The 18,771-nt window shown below is 37.6% G+C and overlaps 1 protein-coding gene and 1 long non-coding RNA gene across 7 annotated transcripts in view; one reads left to right on the top strand and one right to left on the bottom strand.

Annotated features, from left to right (window-relative positions):
* LOC309353385 overlaps nt 1-18,771 on the bottom strand; it is a 307,936-nt gene that overhangs the window by 18,329 nt on the left and 270,836 nt on the right. The gene's annotated exons all lie outside the window — the stretch shown is intronic.
* Nucleotides 1-18,771, top strand: part of CDK14 (cyclin dependent kinase 14) — a 232,342-nt gene that overhangs the window by 133,815 nt on the left and 79,756 nt on the right. For all 6 annotated transcript variants that reach the window (XM_081882549.1, XM_081882552.1, XM_081882551.1 and 3 more), the window contains 2 exons: nt 4,920-4,983; nt 14,149-14,197. In XM_081882549.1, coding sequence (XP_081738675.1) covers nt 4,920-4,983; nt 14,149-14,197 — 113 coding nt within the window. The remainder of the gene's footprint in view (nt 1-4,919; nt 4,984-14,148; nt 14,198-18,771) is intronic.

Genomic DNA, 18,771 nt, shown 5'->3' with positions numbered 1-18,771 from the left:
TCTTGTTACCTGGAACAAGTGACTATCTCTATTAAAACTGTACATGCTAGTAAAGAGTTTTACGAATAAATGTTACATTATTTGCTTAACTTCAACAGAGCTATAGCAACTTAGCTATTACTGCAGGTTTTCAAAATCTTGAAGGCAAGAAAGCTTACCTTAATACATGTTTATTTGGAGAGAACAAATGAAAATTACTCAATCGATTCCCAGTGCTCACTGCAAATCAGTATATTTTTCTTACGAGTTGTCACTTTAGAAATATTCTTATGAATACGATGAATTCAAAAAACCATGACTAATCATGGAAGAATTAAAAAGGTCACCTACTAGTCTTCCCGAGAGTGTTAATGATTTATGATTATATCCAAGCAATCATTTCAGAGAAAAATATATATTACATTGTTCCTAATGCTGAATAGGAATATGGCAAGACTTTGTTCATTTTGTCAGCGGTAAGTAGTGATGGGCATTTAAAACCCAATTTGATGTGTTGTTTGTTCATTTTGATATTTTTAAGGTGAGTATTCAATAAAAGCACAGGTATCTTTCAGGAGTTCTCTCCCAAGTTTTTAATCTTGGCATATCTCTTCACTTGTTGGCATCTGTCTGTCTTGGGAGACAATGGAAGAGTGTGCCTTTGTAGGTAAAGTCAAACTGCTAGAGAGTTATAGCACCTGCTGTGACTGTAGAGACAGATGCAGGAGAGGCATCCTTTATTTCAGTGATTAAAGGCTTAATAGTGACTATCTTCTGTTTTGTCTTTTTTGTAGTTGGTTTACAACTAACTTCATTTATAAAATGTACTCCACAGATCCTCAATGAGTTAACATTACCTGCAGTTCTGCGTAATTTTCCCTTCTACGCAGAACAAAATGTACTCTTAATACATTTTCTAGAAGGCACTACTACATTGCTAGAAGTATGCCTTTCTGTGTTTTATAGTCCTGAAACTGTGCTTAAAACCTTACCAGTTTTCATGTGGTTCAGTGGTTCACTTTATGAAAAAATTAACAACTGGGCATAAACTGGGCATATTACCAAAATGCATATTTTATAGACCATGGCATTGGAAATGGAGCCTACTGGATTTTCTGTTCCCTTGTTATCTTGTATTAGACAATTGAATGTTTAATTACGAAGATAGAATTCCATATTGATAGAAATCTGAAATAAAAATGACCCACCATCAAGCCTACTCATACGCAACCATTAACAGGCAGGGCTTTAAAGACTTTAAGTATCTTATTACAGCCCATCATTCTTACTGTTCTATTTCTCTCACACATATGAAAATAAGAGACAATTTTGATGACTGAAAATAAAAAGCATACATTATAGTAATATTTGCAGTAATAGTTTCATCCATAGAAATAATACCTGCCCTAGACAAAATGCAGACATGAACATTGTAAAGACTTACTAACATACCGTAATTAATCAGATGGGCAGAAATGTCATGATTTTTGCTGCTGTTTTATGTGCCCTATTCATTAGTTCTACAGATGTATACAAATAATGCAGATTAGTTATCATGGATCCTTATGAAGTCATTTTTATAATTGATAGATTCTTTGTGGTGTCTCAGTTGGGTGCATTTGTTTTTGTTAGTGTGCGTGTATTGCCAAATACCCAAGTGGGACCTTTGTAGATGTGCATTCTCTGGAATGCTATGCTGTAATTGTCTAGTCTGCCTGCCCCAGAATCGCAACATACTAGAATATATTTCTTGGCCTTAAATTCATTTTCTCTTCCTTCATGAATGTAAAGAATATCAAAGAGCTTGATTTATTATCTCTTATGGAAACTAATGCTTATAGTGGCAGAAATATTCATGCATTTTCTCTCGAATAGTGAGCTTGACAATAAGCTATCATATTGTGCCTTGCAAAGAGGGTTGATGAGGCATAGACGGAATTGTCACTCAAAATACTGAGTCAACATATATAATATATGCTGCTAGTAGTTACATCTGTCTCTTTTGCCTTTTTAAGCTTTTCATATAAGCCAAGAATTAATCTGAAGGATGCAATTTCTTCGTGATCTTTACTGTCACTTAAGTATCTAGTTTATGGCCTCTGTTATGCCATTGGTAAATAGAAAACAGAGTGATGATTTGCTGTAATTATTGCAACAATACTCATATGTTCTGTGTATAAATTTTCTAAAACAACACCTTAAAAATCACAATAAAAATTACATTGACAATAAATAACTTTCAAATCTCAACCAATTAGCACTAAAGTAACCCAGTACAGTAAATGTCTGAGGAAACAGGTTTTTAATTGACAGCAAAAGGCATAGAGTAAAGGGATTACGGTAAATTTACTGGGAGAACTTTCAAACATTGGAGAAAGCTTCTTCCAGAGGTAGAAGACATTACTAACATGGGGCACATTCCTATTTCTTATAAGGTTTGTTTATTTTCTTTTGGTCCTGTTCAGAACTATCTTTTGAGGAGAAAAAAACCTATTGGTCAGTTTCTTAAAGAACCTCTACAAGCACTAAATTACAGTTTTTCTTGGCATATTTTTCTCTCGTTACTGCTATTCCCAACCATGTTCAAGACATTACTGCCTTTCTCGCTGGGTCTAAAGCAGTGTGAAATATTGCAGATATTGGGGAACTACTTTTACCCACAGAAACTGCTGTATATTTGAAGTAGTGTCATGTAAACGATTAATTGTCACAGGATTGAATTGAAGATACCCTGTGAATCCACATATGGCTGTCTGAACTTGGCTCGCTTCTTGAAGGTTGCAACTGCACATTTATTTTAAATAAATAATCTAAATTTCCATGCCCGCTTTAAACTATCTTGCTTTGCACTCTTCTCCCAATTGAAGAAAACTGTGGGAAGATTACTAACTGAGAGAGTTGCTGATAATCTGCAGTTTTGAAACTGAACGAATAGGTTCTTTATAGAACCATAGAATTGTAGAGTTGGAAGGGACCCCAAGGGCATCTAGTCCAGCTGCCTACAATGCAGGAATTTCAGCTAAAGCATGCATGGCAGATGACCATCCAACCTCTGCTTCAAAACCTCCTGTGGGAGTCCGTTCCACTGTCAAACAGCTCTTACTGTCCTGATGTTTAGTCAGAATCTACTTGATTCCATTGGTTTAATTCCCAGCCTCCAGAGCAAGAGATAACAAGCTTTCTCCATCTTCCATGTGACAGCCCTTTAGATATTTGAAGATGGCTATCACATCTTCTTTCAGTCTCCTCTTTACCAGGCTAAACATACCCTACTCCTTCAACTGTTTCTCATAAGGCTTGGTTTCCAAACCCTTGATCATCTTGGTTGATACAGCCTAGAATAGCATTAGCTTCTTTTGCTGCTACATCATGTATCTCCACGCAGAGGACCTACTGCTTGCTTGTTCTTCCTCTTGCCTTGAACATAGCTGAAGAAAACTTTTAAATTATTTTTGGCCTCTTTTGGTAGCCTGAACTCATTCTGACCTTTGACTCTCCTGATCTTCCTCCTGCAACTGTTGGCAAGTTGTGTATACCCTTCCTTCTTGATTTTCCCATTCTTCCATTTCTTAAACATGCCCTTCTTAAATCTCAGTTCATCTGTAAGTATATGCAGCCACACTGATTTCTTTAGATGCCTCCCATTTTTCTTTGAATTTTCTACATTTGTGCTTTCAATATTTCACCTTTAAGAAATTCTCATTCGTCTTGGACTCCTTTCTCTTTCAGTATTTATGACAATGCGATCTCACCCAGTACGTTGAAACCAACCTTCCTTATGAAAAGCTCTTGCAATAATATGCCTTTTAAACTTTTGATATTGCTGCACTATCCTGTGTGCCGTGCTCCCCTTCCCTCCCCCCGTTATTTTTAGTGGTTTCCAATGTGGTGCTGTCCGATGGCATGCTACTTTAAGAATAATGTGCCTTTCTAATTTCAATTCTCTGCCTCCCTCTCCTGGTCAAAGTGAAATATTGCATGGTTGCTGTTATATACTGCAGAGTGTGTATGGGGGGGGGATGCATACAACATATTTGCAATTCTTCTGTACTTTCACATGAGGTAGCTTTGGCTAATGTAGAGCTACTGCTGAGCAGAAATTTGGAAATTGCATTCAAACTCTAGTCTTTGCACACTGATCACTAGCCATATCTTCCACAAACACTACTTTAATAATTATCAGACTCTTCAGGCTACTTTCTATTATTATACCCAGTCTGTCTTTAATGTGAAAGGTGATGATTAAGGAGTAGAAGTCATGGTGTTGCTGATACATTAATATGTTTTAAAATGCAAACGTTAATTAGGGCTTCTTTTTCAAATTAAGTAAGAAAAATTCAGGGTAGCCATCTATTCTGTATACAAAACACAGTTCTCTGTCTGAAGGAGTTGTTTGTTTTAAGGGCTATCCTCTCCAAGTGCAGTTTAAAGATTAAAGAACTGTAAGAAGGAAGAACAGGACCATTGAAGGGACCTAATTTTTGGCAAAAAAGAAAAGAAAAATGCAAACAGAAAATAAGGCATAATAATAATAAAAAAAAAGAATTTGTGGAACGTATTGCTACAAACATACAGACACATTGTGGCTTAGATGCTGAAGTCTCCCATTGCAGTGTTCCCCATGGTTATTGGTGCTGATTTTGATTTCTTTAATAAGGTAGTTTGCAGTAGTGAATTAATTAACAGTAAGCCTCTTTGTATCAGGTAGTACATAAACAATGACTTGGTATTCTGGTTATAAATGACCTGAATAACATGGATGTCCATAAAATTTAAATGATTAGTTCTTGTTCTTTTGTAGTAAATCCTGAAATAGTAAATCTTTTAAATCCTTGAGCAAATCAATACATTATTCTTAACTTAAGTCAATCATAAAATATTTTACATGAAGTGGCCATCTGTATTTTAAACTAAATGTATTTGGCTCTGTTTACTTGTAGGTGCTTGGAACCCCAAATGAAGATTCATGGCCTGGAGTTCATTCTCTGCCCCATTTCAAGCCAGGTAGGTTTCAAGACCTTGCCATCAGATTTCATATTTAAATACCATTTCTATTGCGAAAAGATTCTGGCATTATAAACAAAGGTGCCCTTTCAGATTTCAGCTGATGCGTATGCTGCAATATAGGAAGCTGGTCTTGGTTTGTCTGGTTCAGTATTGTCCACATTGATTAGCAATGATTCTCCTGGGTTTCATACAGGAATCTTTCCCAACCTGGAGATGCCAGGGATTGACCTTGGCACCTTCTGCATGCCCAGTAGTTGCTCTGTCACTGAGCTCTGACCCTTTCCAAGTTACTGCGCAATCACTGTGCTTTGTCTTGGCCATTCTTTCCCCAAGCTTCAACCAGAGAAGTGAGGCTGTTTACATCACCTTCTTTCCATTCTCTCTATAGGCCTTGCTCAGGTTAGAGGTGCTACTCCCTACAGGATCTCAGGAAAGTCATCCTCACCCTGTTGGTTTATAAATCCTAGTGGCAAACATCACAATTATATGCCCCTCTTGAGATACCTTACTTCTGCAGAGAGATACCCTGGCACCGTCAGGGAGACAAAGCGCTAACTTAGCCATTGGCCAGTTGGCATCTCAACTGCATACTGAAAATTTATCTCAGTAAAATTGACTTGCATTTTTTTAGTTTCACCTATTCTTTGTATAAATGACATAATGTAACGTAACGTCTGATGTCCAATCATTTACTCTCCAGAATTTCACTGGGTTTAGTTTAATGTCATTTTAGTCATTTGTTTTTATCTGAATGCTGATAACTTCCTGAAGAGGAGCCCCTCTTTTGCTGAAGACTGCCCAAACTCCCTTTATTACTAGGTACATGTGGTCATGGTTTCAACTAAGCACACAGAAAGTGGAAGTTGGTATAGAATCCCGCTTCCTAAGAATCTCAACCTTCTAAGTTAAAATGTTTGATAAGTTGTTATCCCTGCTCTTGTCCCTGAATATCATCTTGGAAATGTGTTTGTTGTAAGCCATAATACATTTTCATTTCCCCTGTTTTTTAAAAAAATTCCACTCTCTTACCTACTCTCTCCCAATTTTGCTATAAAATTGACATTCTACACTTTATAAATATAAATTTAAGGTATTTGGTCTACCAAGCCCCTGGAAATACAAAGTAGCTAACATTTCAGAAAATATGATTTAAAAATAAATGTCTAAATTTAAGAATACAAGCTAAGTTACTTTGAAAGGCACTCATTTTAGTACATTGCTAAGGCTGCTACTGTTGTTTAATTCTGTAAAAAAATTGGTGGTGTTTTTCCAGTGAAGAATCTGAGTTTAGAATAGTTTACTTCAGAGGTAGTTGACTACGGCTTCCATAATTCCTTATCATTAACCATGCTGGTTGAGGCTGATGGAGTCCAGCAGCATCTGAAAAGTATCACAGTGGCTAGCACTGTGGGCTTTTTTGCCAATAGGTTCCTTCCAGTAGCACCTTAAAGACCAACTAAGTTAGTTCTTGGTATGAGCTTTCGTGTGCATGCTCATACCAAGAACTAACTTAGTTGGTCTTTAAGGTGCTACTGGAAGGAAATTTTGTTTTGTTTTGACTATGGCAGACCAACACGGCTACCTATCTGTAACTTGCCAATAGGTGGCAGTCTACTGGCAAAATTGGGGCTTTTTTGCCAGCCCCAAAATTGGGGCTTTTTTGCCAGTAGGTGGCAGTCAAGAAACCTTTCTGAGCTGGTTAATTCTGTTTGATTTTATTTTAATTTGTATATATGTGTTGTGTGCTTGTAATTTTTCTTAATAGAGCAGATTCAGGGAAATAAACTAAAAAGGGAATGTTATATAGGCTCTATTTTAAGATAGCCATTGTGTTAGATTTATGTTTCTCTGGTTAAATGCTATATGCTTTGCCAGTTGTGATTTAAAACACTAGCTTTAAAACACTGCACTTGGAAAGGTACAGATGATTGTCAGTTGGAAAAAGCCAGCTAAATGTTATCACTCTTTTTCTGTGAGTAATAATTTTTTAGACCCTTGTTCTTTCAAACTTAATCTAATTCTATACAAATTTGTAATCCAAAATATTATCCTTTACTAGCAACTATTATTTGTAGGCTTCATGACTTCTCAGAAGTGCCAAGTGTTCTGAATTCCTTTTGGCAGAAACAAATTAGATGTGGTTGCAATAGATCAATACAGATGTAAACATGGATGTAAACATTTTTAACAGCAAAAAGAATAGGTGGATGAATCTGGGAGAAGTCGGTCTTCACCCACCGTCCAACAGTCTCTCCATACCTGGTGATTTCCCCTCAACTGAGCTTCAATACTAGAAGTCTGTGAGGAAAGAGAGAGTGCTAAAACCTCTTTCCCAGGTTTCCATGCGATTTGGTCAGATTTGTATTTTAAATACATGGATTTGCTGCCATTATATTTGGCTGCCAGATAAGCATCTTATTGCTGCTCTTAGTTTAACACTTCGGTATTAATGTGGGAGGAAAGTTGTTTGGTTCTTTTTATAAGGTAAAAAAAAATTGTTTCTGCGTTTGCTTTATAATGGAATCTAAGAACCTTAAGGCTGATTTAAATTGCATGGCTCCCACACAGAATTTGCAAAAATCCTTTTCACGCACACTGACAGGTGTGATGCAAAAGAATGCACAAATGTGCTGCTTCTTCACTTGTACAGTATTTCTCTCCACATGAAATACTGCATTCTTCTGATGATGATAGTGCCTGCATATAACTGGTAAAATGCATACTGACAAAAGCTATCAAATTGTGTGCTCACTGCACTGTAATCATGCATTTCTGCCTAGTGTGTCTATCAATGCAGAAGTTTGTCTATTTTTTTGTTCCAATTCTAATTGACTTAGGAAAAAAGTATGCAGAAAACACTGATGAAGAGAAAGTTAGCATCTGCTAAAAGGCTTTGATGTCTAAGCTTAGCTAGGTTTTCAGCAGAAAACAAGAGATTTTGAGCAGAAGGAAGAAAGTCATTAACAGCTACTAAGTTTAAAATGGCTGGTGACAATTAAATATCTACAACTTTTTACATTTCATTGATTATTTAATTTCTATACTGCTTAATATATTAAAAATAACTCTTAAGCAATGTATAAAAACAAACTTGACAATTCAAAATCCATGTCATCTTAAACCATTATTGGCACCCTAATTTAAGAAACTCCCCCTGCCTTTGCAAGGTGTGATTTGGTATAACATAATGTTGAGACAGTATTCCTTCCTGGGATGATTGCATAATAATCTATTTTGGGCAGAAACTGTGGCAGTACTGGCCCAAGATACAAACTGAACTGGTATCAAAGGATGTACATATTACCATATTTTTCCGTGTGTAAGACGAGCTTTTTTGACCTCAAAAATGAGGTTCAAAATTTAGGCTTGTCTTATACACGGGTATTGCTGGGGGGGGGTGTGAATGGTTTTTTGGCACGAGCCTGTATTGTAAGCAGCAATTGGCCGCTTGATTGGTCGGGGGGGGGGGGGAGAGAGATGCAGAAAATTGCTCACCTGCCGGAACGAAGTGCGAGCCCAAGATTGTAAGCGGCGATTGTAAGTAACGCAAGCGGTTGTGTGCTGCGTTCTGGCAGGTGAGTGATTTTTTGCATTCCCCCCAAATAATCCTCCCCGAAAGCTCACCCCCCCATTTTCTAAATTTTGAGGCCCCCAAAATAGGGAGCATCTTATAGACAGGGGCACCTTAGAGACAGAAAAATACGGTATATTATTGCTGTGTCATGTTTTGTGCTCTCATACAAGTGATTAACAAAAAGATTTTAAAGATATTTCAGAGAACTAATCCATACTCAAGTTCACCTCTGAGCCAAAAGCAAAACACCACAAAACCTCCCATTTTATTCAGCTTCTTGCAACCTTCCAGGCAAGATAATTAGCACTTACTCATTATTGCAAAACACAGTGCTCTTCTTTCTAGGACAAAACTATGAACATCAGTACTTTTCCTCTCTCTCACTCCTTGTTGTGTTGCCTTAGGAGCCAAGCACACAAAATCAAATGGATAAAAAGCACGCTTCTGTTTCCTTCTCTGTGATATATGAGAACCAGTAGAGAGATGCTGGGATCCAGACCCCTAAAGCAGCATGTGGGATTAATTAGTAACTTTATTAAGGAGCTGCTCTGAACAGTAAAATATCCCTGTTAGACATTTCTGGTGCAAACTGAAGTAGGAACTCAAATCAATGAGAGAGTAGGAGATATCAGGTGAACATGGGGGAAAATAGTAGGCAAATATGCACACTTAATTAGATAAAATGTAATAAAACAAATAAATGCATGCACTGCCTTTTTTCTGCCCTGCTTTGAGCTTGTACTTTTCCTTTCCGCCCAGAGTGGCTGGGGAAACTCAGCCGGATGGGCGGGGTATAATTTATTATTATTATTATTATTATTATTATTATTATTATTATTATTATTATTATTATTTCCTCAGGGTGCCTTCCCCACATTTCTTCCCCTCGGAGTTAAGGCAGCTTAGCTGTTTAGTTCAGCAATGCTATTAGGCATGAGCATACTAGATAATAAATAAATGTGCTTTCGGAAACAGCTCCAAAGTGTTATTAAAAAGTCAAAATTAATGTAATAGGCGTGTGTACCAAAAACAACACAGTTTAATAGGCTTTTTATGCTGTAGAGCAGGGGTCCTCAAACTTTTTAAACAGGGGGCCAGTTCACTGTCCCTCAAACACTGTTGGGGGCCGGACTATAGTTTGAAAAAAATATGAACGAATTCCTATGCACACTGCACATATTTTAATTTGTAGTGCACAAAAAACAGGAAAAAACAATACAATATTTAAAATGAATGATTTTAATCAACAAAAACTTATAAGTATTTCAGTGGGAAGTATGGGCCTGCTTTTGGCTAATGAGATGGTCCCTATCCGGTTCCATATTTGTCACTGCTAGTCACAGCACTGTCAGGACAGTCGTATACTTTTGCCAACAGTGCAGTCATTTCCCATTTATTACAAAGGTCCTTCCTCCTCAATGGGAAGGCAGAGAGAGCCTTAGAATTCTTGCTTTCCAGAAATAATTTCCAATGCCACCCCTGAGGTCCAAGCTCGGTGCGGATCCTTCCCCATTCCAACTCTAGAACACTTACATGACTCGTGGGGAATTCCGTGCTGAGCACAGCAGGAAGGACAGCAAGCTGGCTCTCTTTCTCCCTCCCTCCCACTCTCCCTCAGGCAGCATCCCACTCAAGTTGGCTGTGGCGATCAAAGATATCTCTCTCCTCATCCCACGAGTAGCCAGGTGCAGACTCCTTGAGGCACAAACAGACCAGCATCCTCACCCCCAGCTCTGGCACTCATGCTGATCCTGGGGTTTGAGGAACTCCCTGCCAAAGGGAGAGGCGGGGAGAGGAACCAACTTTAAAATAGCAACGCTGCTTGATCTCCCAGCTGGACTCTCCCCGCTGTTACCGCCGCTGAGACCAAAGGCAGCAGAAAAGAGGCAGCCCGCCAAGTGACTCCTGCCAGCGAGGAAGAGCGGTGGCAGCAGCTGGCGAGCGCCAAGCTGGAGGTAGAAGCGGTGCAGCTGCTGCCTTCTCCCTTGGCCAGGGGTGCGAGGAGCGCTTCTTATAGGATGCTTGCCAAGGCCAGCATTGCAAACTCTTTGCTTAAGATGGGAGGGTGGGGAAGGGAAGGGTGGAGATGGCGTGGCCGGCCTGGGTTTAGGACCCTGGCGGGCCGGAGGCAGGCCACGGAACGTTCTTTGAGGACCCCTGCTGTAGAGAATGGCAAGTCAGAGAAGGTGTTTTGTTTTTAAAGAAAAGACATCAAACTTTTCAAATTTACTGCTGAAAATACATCCAGTGATAATGGACGTATACCTGAACCTTAAATTAGGATCTCAGGATTAGCTAAATCCAAGTTTTACATGATTTTGTTGTCACAATGTAGACTTCTTTATTAAAGTTAGGTATTAATATTCTAAATATTATCTGGAAATCAAAATTTCATCCTGTGTTTTGGGTAACAAAATTGGAAGACTACATTTGACTCTCATAAATGCCAAATGCTGTATTTTGAATGAAAGGTTATCATGGATTTTTTTGCCTTAATATAAAAGTTACCAGTGATAAGTCAAAACACCATACAGGTATATTTATTTTTTAAAAAATAAAGTAGGCCAGCAGTTGTTATCCAATAGCTTTATTTGCCTAGAGAGTTTATAAAGTAATTTATAGGCATCTTGGAGAGCAAGATGAGTAAATAAGGTACTCCGGAGATTTGGGGCAATAATTAGGCAACCAGAGACCATAATTGTGCTGCAAGTGATGTAGTTTGAAATTCAGGAGCAATAAAATTCTATTTTTCCTCTAAAAGGATTATTTTCTCCCCTGAGATTTGTAAATGTGGTGCTTACTGAATTGCTTTAAGAAAGGTTTAGAGCAGAGCATAAGGCTTTAAAGAATTTTGAACAGAAAAAATGCAAATAAGAGGTATGTAGTCTCACAGTTCCCAATCCATTTTGGTCCAGAATAAGTTTGAAATAACATTTGGGCAGCAAAATAATTTAGATTCATAAAATGGTCCATAAATTGTCCCACTTCCTGCAAAGTCCTTACATGCTACTAACTACCGGTATATGTTCCAAACAATGACTGCTGTGATCCTTTTATACTGTAACAGTGGTGAAGTTGTATTCTAGCCTCCTTACATTCTAGCCTCCCTACAGCTCTCTAGCTTACTTTTCACACACACACACACACACACACACACACAATTTTATATGGTGAAGGGTGGATAAGCCATGTGTAGTATGTATAGTACTACTAGTAGTAATAGTCCACCAGCCCCTTCTCTCAGCCAATTTCCCTTGAAACACTTCTTACCAATCCTGGGTAATTTGCAAGCTAAGTTTGTATTCAGAATGTTCGTGGTAGGAGTGAAAGCAACTTGAAAGTGAAAGTTGCAGAGGGAAAGAGTTTTCTGTAAATCATCTTAGAAGAAGTTGTATCCTGAAAGGTGTGGGAAATAGATGGTAGTAAATAATAATTAAATAAATGTTAGTCCTACGCAATGTTTTCAAAAGACATTTCATTTTCTTGCAACATGCCCATGGTTCTCTCTGTCCTTTTATATCCTGAATCAGAAAGGGATGGTATTTCTAATCCATATTCGCTTTACTGAGGATTCCCCTTTTTAGTCTATTGCAGGAAAAACAACACAACATTCTGTGGCATCTTAAAAGACTTAGCACATTTTATTGTGGTATGAGCTTTTATGAGCTAGTGTCCTTTTTATTAGATGCAAGATTACAGTTGATAAGGTTATGCCTCAATAAAAAAAGTTCGTCTTTTTGTTTTCATTTTAGTTTGAGTTGGAACCTGACAATATCTCTTAGTAAACCCAAAATAAGCTAGTATGGCCTTCTGTTGGTATCTAGGGACAGTCCAAAATAAAACCATACAACACACAGTTCCAGTTGGCAAGTTGGAAAGGGCAAGGAAGCAAGATTTGGCAAGAATTTCAGATGTTTTCCGTTCATACTCTACACTGCATGTTTGAGAATGAAGTTAATTTTAGAGATTTTGTTTCTTGTCCAGATTTGCTCCCACTGGCACTTTAAAAAATGTTAGGGGCTTTGAGTCTTTGTTTACATTATTTTGTAAATTCTGTTTTATTTTTTCACATTTAACAAGTCAAACATTTTAGTGCTGCCACTTCCATCTGTTTTGTTACACTAAACTAAGCATATTGATTGTCACTTATGCTTCAGTATCTTTGTCAGGCTATATCGTTGATTTGTCTGTCGCTTCATCTCTTCTCTCAAACCTGCTGCTCTGTCACTGAATGTTTTTTCCAAGCTCAGTGTACAGTACATATAGCCAATGTGGTGCCCTCCAGATGCTGTTGGTCTAAAACTCCCATCATCCCTGACCATGTTTGCTGGAACTTATGGGAGTCCAACAACATCTCGAAGGCACCATGTGGGTTATTTTCTCTCTATTTTGTATCCGGCCCAGGACCCAGACATGAAGGAGGGAGAAGCTAGGCATGCTTTACTGCAGGGATAGGGAAACTCAGGCTAATAATCATGGAATAATTCCATCCCTTACTCCTGCAAAACAGGAAGAAAGTAAAATTAGTACTTCTTTCCCTTCCCTGATGGTTGAGGAATTGTGAACAATAAAGAACTTTTGTTTCTTGAGCTACTATTATGGGCAAAGGAACAAGTAATTACTGTAATTGTGGGACTGTGGTTATTCTTATCCAAGTAGAGGTTTATATGAGTTGCATACCTCCCAGCTTGTCTCTACACAAGAGCCTGTGTTTCAGTTCATTTTCCTTCCTGTTGCTGTTATAGATTACTTCATCAGGGATATGGAGCCATGAAACAAATGCTCAAGTGGATGTGCTTGTGTACAAGAAATCTAATCTGACTGTATAAAGTTTCCTGTTGTACTGTTCTTCAACCCTGTGCCCCCAGATATTGTTGGGTTAGAACTATTTATGCCTGGATGGTAGCCCAATGGATTCATGGGAGTTGTAGTCCAACAATATCTGTGAACACAAGGTTGAAGAACACTGTCCTGGTTCATAATGTTATTAAGCCGGATTATTGACTGGTATTTGCATTTAAGACCTCACCAGTATTAAAAAAAATCAGTGGTCTCCATGCACAATTCAGGGTGCTGGTTTTTTCCTATAAAGCTCTGGAAGGCTTGCAGCCAAATTTCTGAAGGACCAGAGGCTCTCCTAGGAACCTGTTTGGTTTTTAAAAATTCTTAAGTAGAAGTCCTACTCTAGGATGTCACCACAGTCAGCAGTTAATGGCAATCAGAGACAAGGCCTTTTCGGTGGTGGTTTCCAGTTGTGGAATAGTATCTCCCAGAGGCATTCAGCTGGTGCCTACATGAATAAATATTAGGCATCATGTGAATTTAATTAATTTAATTCTATTTTCTTGAGCTTTTTTTGTTACTCCTTTTACTGTTGATGTTGCAGTTTGTTCTCAGCTTTTGGGGTAGGTGGGTGTTAAATTTAGCTTGGAAACTTGTGTTGAATACTAGTATTAAAAAATAGTTTACATTTTTTTTAATGCCACTGAGCCGCACAATAAGTTGTATTTGTTGTTTTATTAGACTATTTTAAGTATGTTTCCTATATAGGTTTATACAAAACAGGAGATCTTTATTTTTTGTTACAGATCGGTTTACACAGTACAGTGCAAAAAACCTTAGGCAAGCCTGGAATAAGTAAGTCTTTTATTACCATGTTGTATCAATGTTGCTGATTTCTTGCCAATTGTCCTTCCTACTTAAGAATATATATCCCTTCACATTTTGGAATATTGTGTGTATTTCATATATCAGAAGCTACCCAGATTACTTTTTGCCTCAAATGTTGGAAGTATATATTTGTGCTTGAGGATATACTGTAGGAAATTAACAATGCACAAAGGCAAGTTATACCGGTTATGAACCTGTAGGTTAGTTGGAGATGGGTGAGTAAGTGGATTAAGAACAGAATAACTGGAAATACTCATTTGCCTATAGGTGATTCTGCTACTTCTAGGCTCTATTCTGGCTGACAGTACAATCCATAGGCTACATAAACTGATATACTGGGATGTATTTAGTCCCACTGTGTTCTTATTCGTATCATGGGGCAAATAAAGTCAATAATAGCATTGGATTAAAAAGTATAATTTGCATAAGGTATACATTTCTGGTAAGCTCTTACTGAAAATTATTCTGATTAAACTTAGTACCTTTTATTTTTCAATGTCCTGATATGATCACAATAAAAGCCAAAAGAATATCCTTATTAAAAATTATCTTAACATATTCTGAGCTCTTTGTGTGCCTTTGCAAAAGGATTGTTCTTCAGTTTAAATGATGTGATGAATAAATGCATGAAAGTTATCACAATAGTACAGTAGTTCAAAATGGAAAAGATTTAGTTTGCCAATTTTACATAAACATTCATGAAATATGGAAGGGATTTCCACCTTTTCTGATGCAAACATTTCAGTGTTGTATTACTGATTATGAATATCTCTGTGGATAATGATGTTTATATTAACATTTTAATTGAAAACATCCTGTTGTTGTTTTGGAATTGACTTGGTTTCAAACATTTGTCAACTGTTTGTTTAATGCATTTGTTTAAGTTCAAATAAACAGTATGAGGGCTTGGTTACATTTAGATATAGCAAGTGGGACTAGAAAAATGTTGCAGTGGGGAGTACTTCAGTTCAGTATTTCATCTGGCCAGCCATTTCTTCTTTTACAATGTTCCATTCTATTCCCCTTCCCCCTGGTTTTCTGCCCCCCCCCCTACAGCCAAACAGATCCTCTGCAGTGTGTGGCCACTGTATGCCATTTGGGGTGTGGGTGTCCCTGGGTCCCCCCCAATTTTCCTTGGTAACCTAGGGGTTCTCTATAATATCTCTCTCCCCTGCGCATGGGTGGTGCCATTTTGGCTACATGAAGATAGACACTCATAAAAAGAGGTTGCTATTAATATTTGTATGACTAGTCCTATGAGAAGTTCCAGTTTTATGCCTGTGAAATGTGAATAGACTCTGAAAGGTGGTAATTTCTGAAAACTGGAGAGTATACAAGGGTGAGCCTCATTGGCAGACTTCTGGGATTTGTTTGATGAAGATATTTGCCAAGCCATGTGTCTAGCTGGACTTGGTGATACCTATCAAGTTGTGCCAAACTTTCCATTTAACTGTTGAAGTTCTAAGGGAAAATATAATAGTAACTAAGATAATGTGATTGGGAGTTGGTTTTAAAATCTTTGATTTGCAGAGTTGGGGAACAAACCACAACCATGGACATTAAAGGGCAGGATGTACACAGTTATACAACACAACATTATTTTAATCTCTTCCTGAAATTTAAAAGATTGAAACCTTTTCAAAATAAGACAAAATCAAAACTTTGCATTTGAATCTGTAGAGGAAACACTTTAATCTCCTTAAAACACTATTACTTTTTGCCATGTGTTGACTTCAGCTGTGTTTTAATCAGTGTTTATCTATGGGTTTAGTTCTTAACTATAGAGTCTATATCAGTTTTTCCTCCAGGAGAAAAGGCAATACTCATGTCTGTTCACCATAATCCTAGTTTAAAGTATGAATGTTCACATATGTGGATAAAAGCTATCTCTTCCTATCCAGAACCAACACTGAAGAAGCCTTGAACACCATGGGCAAAAGTCTATGTTTGCTTTGGCTTTTCATAATTAAAAGCTATTGGGGCTGATAATACAAGTGACCCATATTTTACTTGGCAGCATAAAATTGTATCCAGAGTATTAAGCTGTTAAATATATTTTATATACTTTATATATAAAACATAAAGCTGTTAGCACAACATGCAGATGTATTTAGACCTCTAACTTGTTAGGTACTGAATAATTATCTCATAGGCAGTATATAACTTGAGGTAGCTGTGTCTTTCAAACTAAATTCTGGTACCTGGCATTATGAGCTCTATTATCAGGCAATACAACAGGAATTTTCTTTTTTGCAACTGTGTCAAAATTAAAGGAACACTTTGGACACTTGGGGGAGCACTTGGGTTAGTTCAGTAGGCAACACCTTAAAAATTGCAAACAGTGAAGAATCCTATTTGCCATCATTTAATGTCACTATTTTTATTTCAGTAATAAAGAATAGCCTTTCCAGCCACCCGTAATCAGTTTTGTTTAATAAATACCATATAATAAGTAATTTTTTAAAATAAAATCATGATTACTTGAGATAATCATCACTTCAGAGATTATCTGTGGCTTTTCTGTTGCTTGAACTTCAACTCTCAGCCTCAGCCAGCACGGGCAGTGGTCATGGATGATGGGAGTTGTAGTCTAACAACATCTAGAGAGCAATAAGTTGGTAACTCCTGTTTTAGAGCAAGTACCCCAACACTTGAGAAAAGGTAGATGTGCTTACTCAAAATCTCTTTTGAACATTTCTGCATATAAAGTGATCCAGACAGATGTAAATGAAAATCATAGTCTCACATATATGCAGAGAAATATATGGGTGTATATGGTACAATCGTTGAAATTACTTAAATATATTTTATTTTTGCTCTTTAGTGTTTACTATGTATTGTAGTCTGGATAAACCATTGTATTGAATAAACTGCAGAATAGGGACCCAGCCAAAGTCAGGACCCTCCTGTGAACTATAGAAGAGGCCGATGTCAGGAGATAGAATATCTGAGCAAGCTTCTGGGTGGAAGAGAAGGCGTGGCTTATGAAAATAGGACCAAACAATACTTTTTAAATTTGTTCTTAGTTATTCAGCACTTTAAAGTATACTGACCGCTGTGACTCAGCATATAGGACTAAGGATGTAAGAAGACATTGTTTTACCTTCCAGCTGTTTCTTTTCTGCTGCAGTTTGTCTTCTACCCAATCTGACATTAATCATCTTGGTGTCCACTGTGGTAAAATTACATATCTTAATTCAAGTAAAATTCGTTGTCATTATGTTATTCCATTCCATTTCTTTCAGTGCAAATTGGGGGAATGTAATGTCACATACCATTTTCAGATTGAAAGCAGCAGCAAATAGCAATAATTTTTGCTGGATTTCTTTCTGTTCTGGACATGGGGCAAATATCCAAACACAGGCAATTTCCCCTTCCGTTTCCAACAGAATTCTCTGACATCCCTGCAAAGGACAGCCATTTCAACAAAGTCTGGAGGGCTGAAGTTTCCCCATTTGTGCTTTATATGTTTTGACTAGATGTCATTCAGTGAACCTTGAATTTGGGAGATTCAGAGTGGGCAAAAGGAAGTACTTCACACAACACATAGTTAAACCAAGGAATTTGCTAGCACAATATGACGTCATGGCCACCAACCTGCTTTAAAAGGAGATTCAGTAAAACTAAAGGATAATAAAGCCTCCAGCATAAGAGAAGCATGCCCCTGAATAAAAATTGCTGGGATCACAAGCAGGAGTGCGACTGTCTTCATGTTCTCCTTGGGATTTTCCATAACATCTGGTTGGCTGCTGTGAGAACAGAATGCTGGACTGGATGGGCCATTGATCTGATTCAGCTGGGTGGTTCTTACGCTTTTAAGCTGAATATGCTTATCTCCTATATCACTTTATCACCATCATCACCAAAGGTCTATATATATATTTAGCTGTCTCATCACAGCTGACGACCATCCATGCCACTTTTTGTCTTTGTTCATGACGTGCTGTTGAAGTTTCTTTTCCAGTTCTCCTTTTTCTATGATTGAATGTTGTAAATAACTATTTCTTGATATCTTCCATTGAAATATCTGTTTTGATAGTTCTGAATTTTCTCTATACTGAATCTAATTTCCCCTCTTCCTCTCTTATTTTCTATATGCCTATTTGTTATATCCTTAGTAAGATTCTGCAGTGCCTTCTACTTTTTTTCCCCCAAGTGAATTTTTATTGTTTTCCTTGCATATTCTTTTCCAACAAATTGTAATAACACCATACATTCCCTTTGACTCTGCCGAGTCACGACCCCCCTCCCTCCCCACAACTGGTATATTTATCCTCTTTCCATCACACACATCATTCTCAAATTAGTACTATTATACATTGGAGGTATTTTGTCAATCCTGCTAGTGTCTTGACCTCCTTACAATTCTTCTTTAAGTATTCAATAAATTTACTCCAGTTATTTTGGTATCTTTGATCTCCCTGGTCCCGGATCCTCCCTGACAGTTTGGCAAGTTCTGCATATTCTGTCAACTTCGCCTGCCACTCCTGTATAGTTGGTATATCTTGTATTTTCCATCTTTGGGCCAGAAGGGTCCTCGC

The sequence above is a fragment of the Podarcis melisellensis genome, assembly GCF_964234715.1.
Source record: "Podarcis melisellensis genome assembly, chromosome: 12".
NCBI lineage: Eukaryota > Metazoa > Chordata > Lepidosauria > Squamata > Lacertidae > Podarcis > Podarcis melisellensis.
This window is presented reverse-complemented; position numbering and strand designations above follow the sequence as displayed.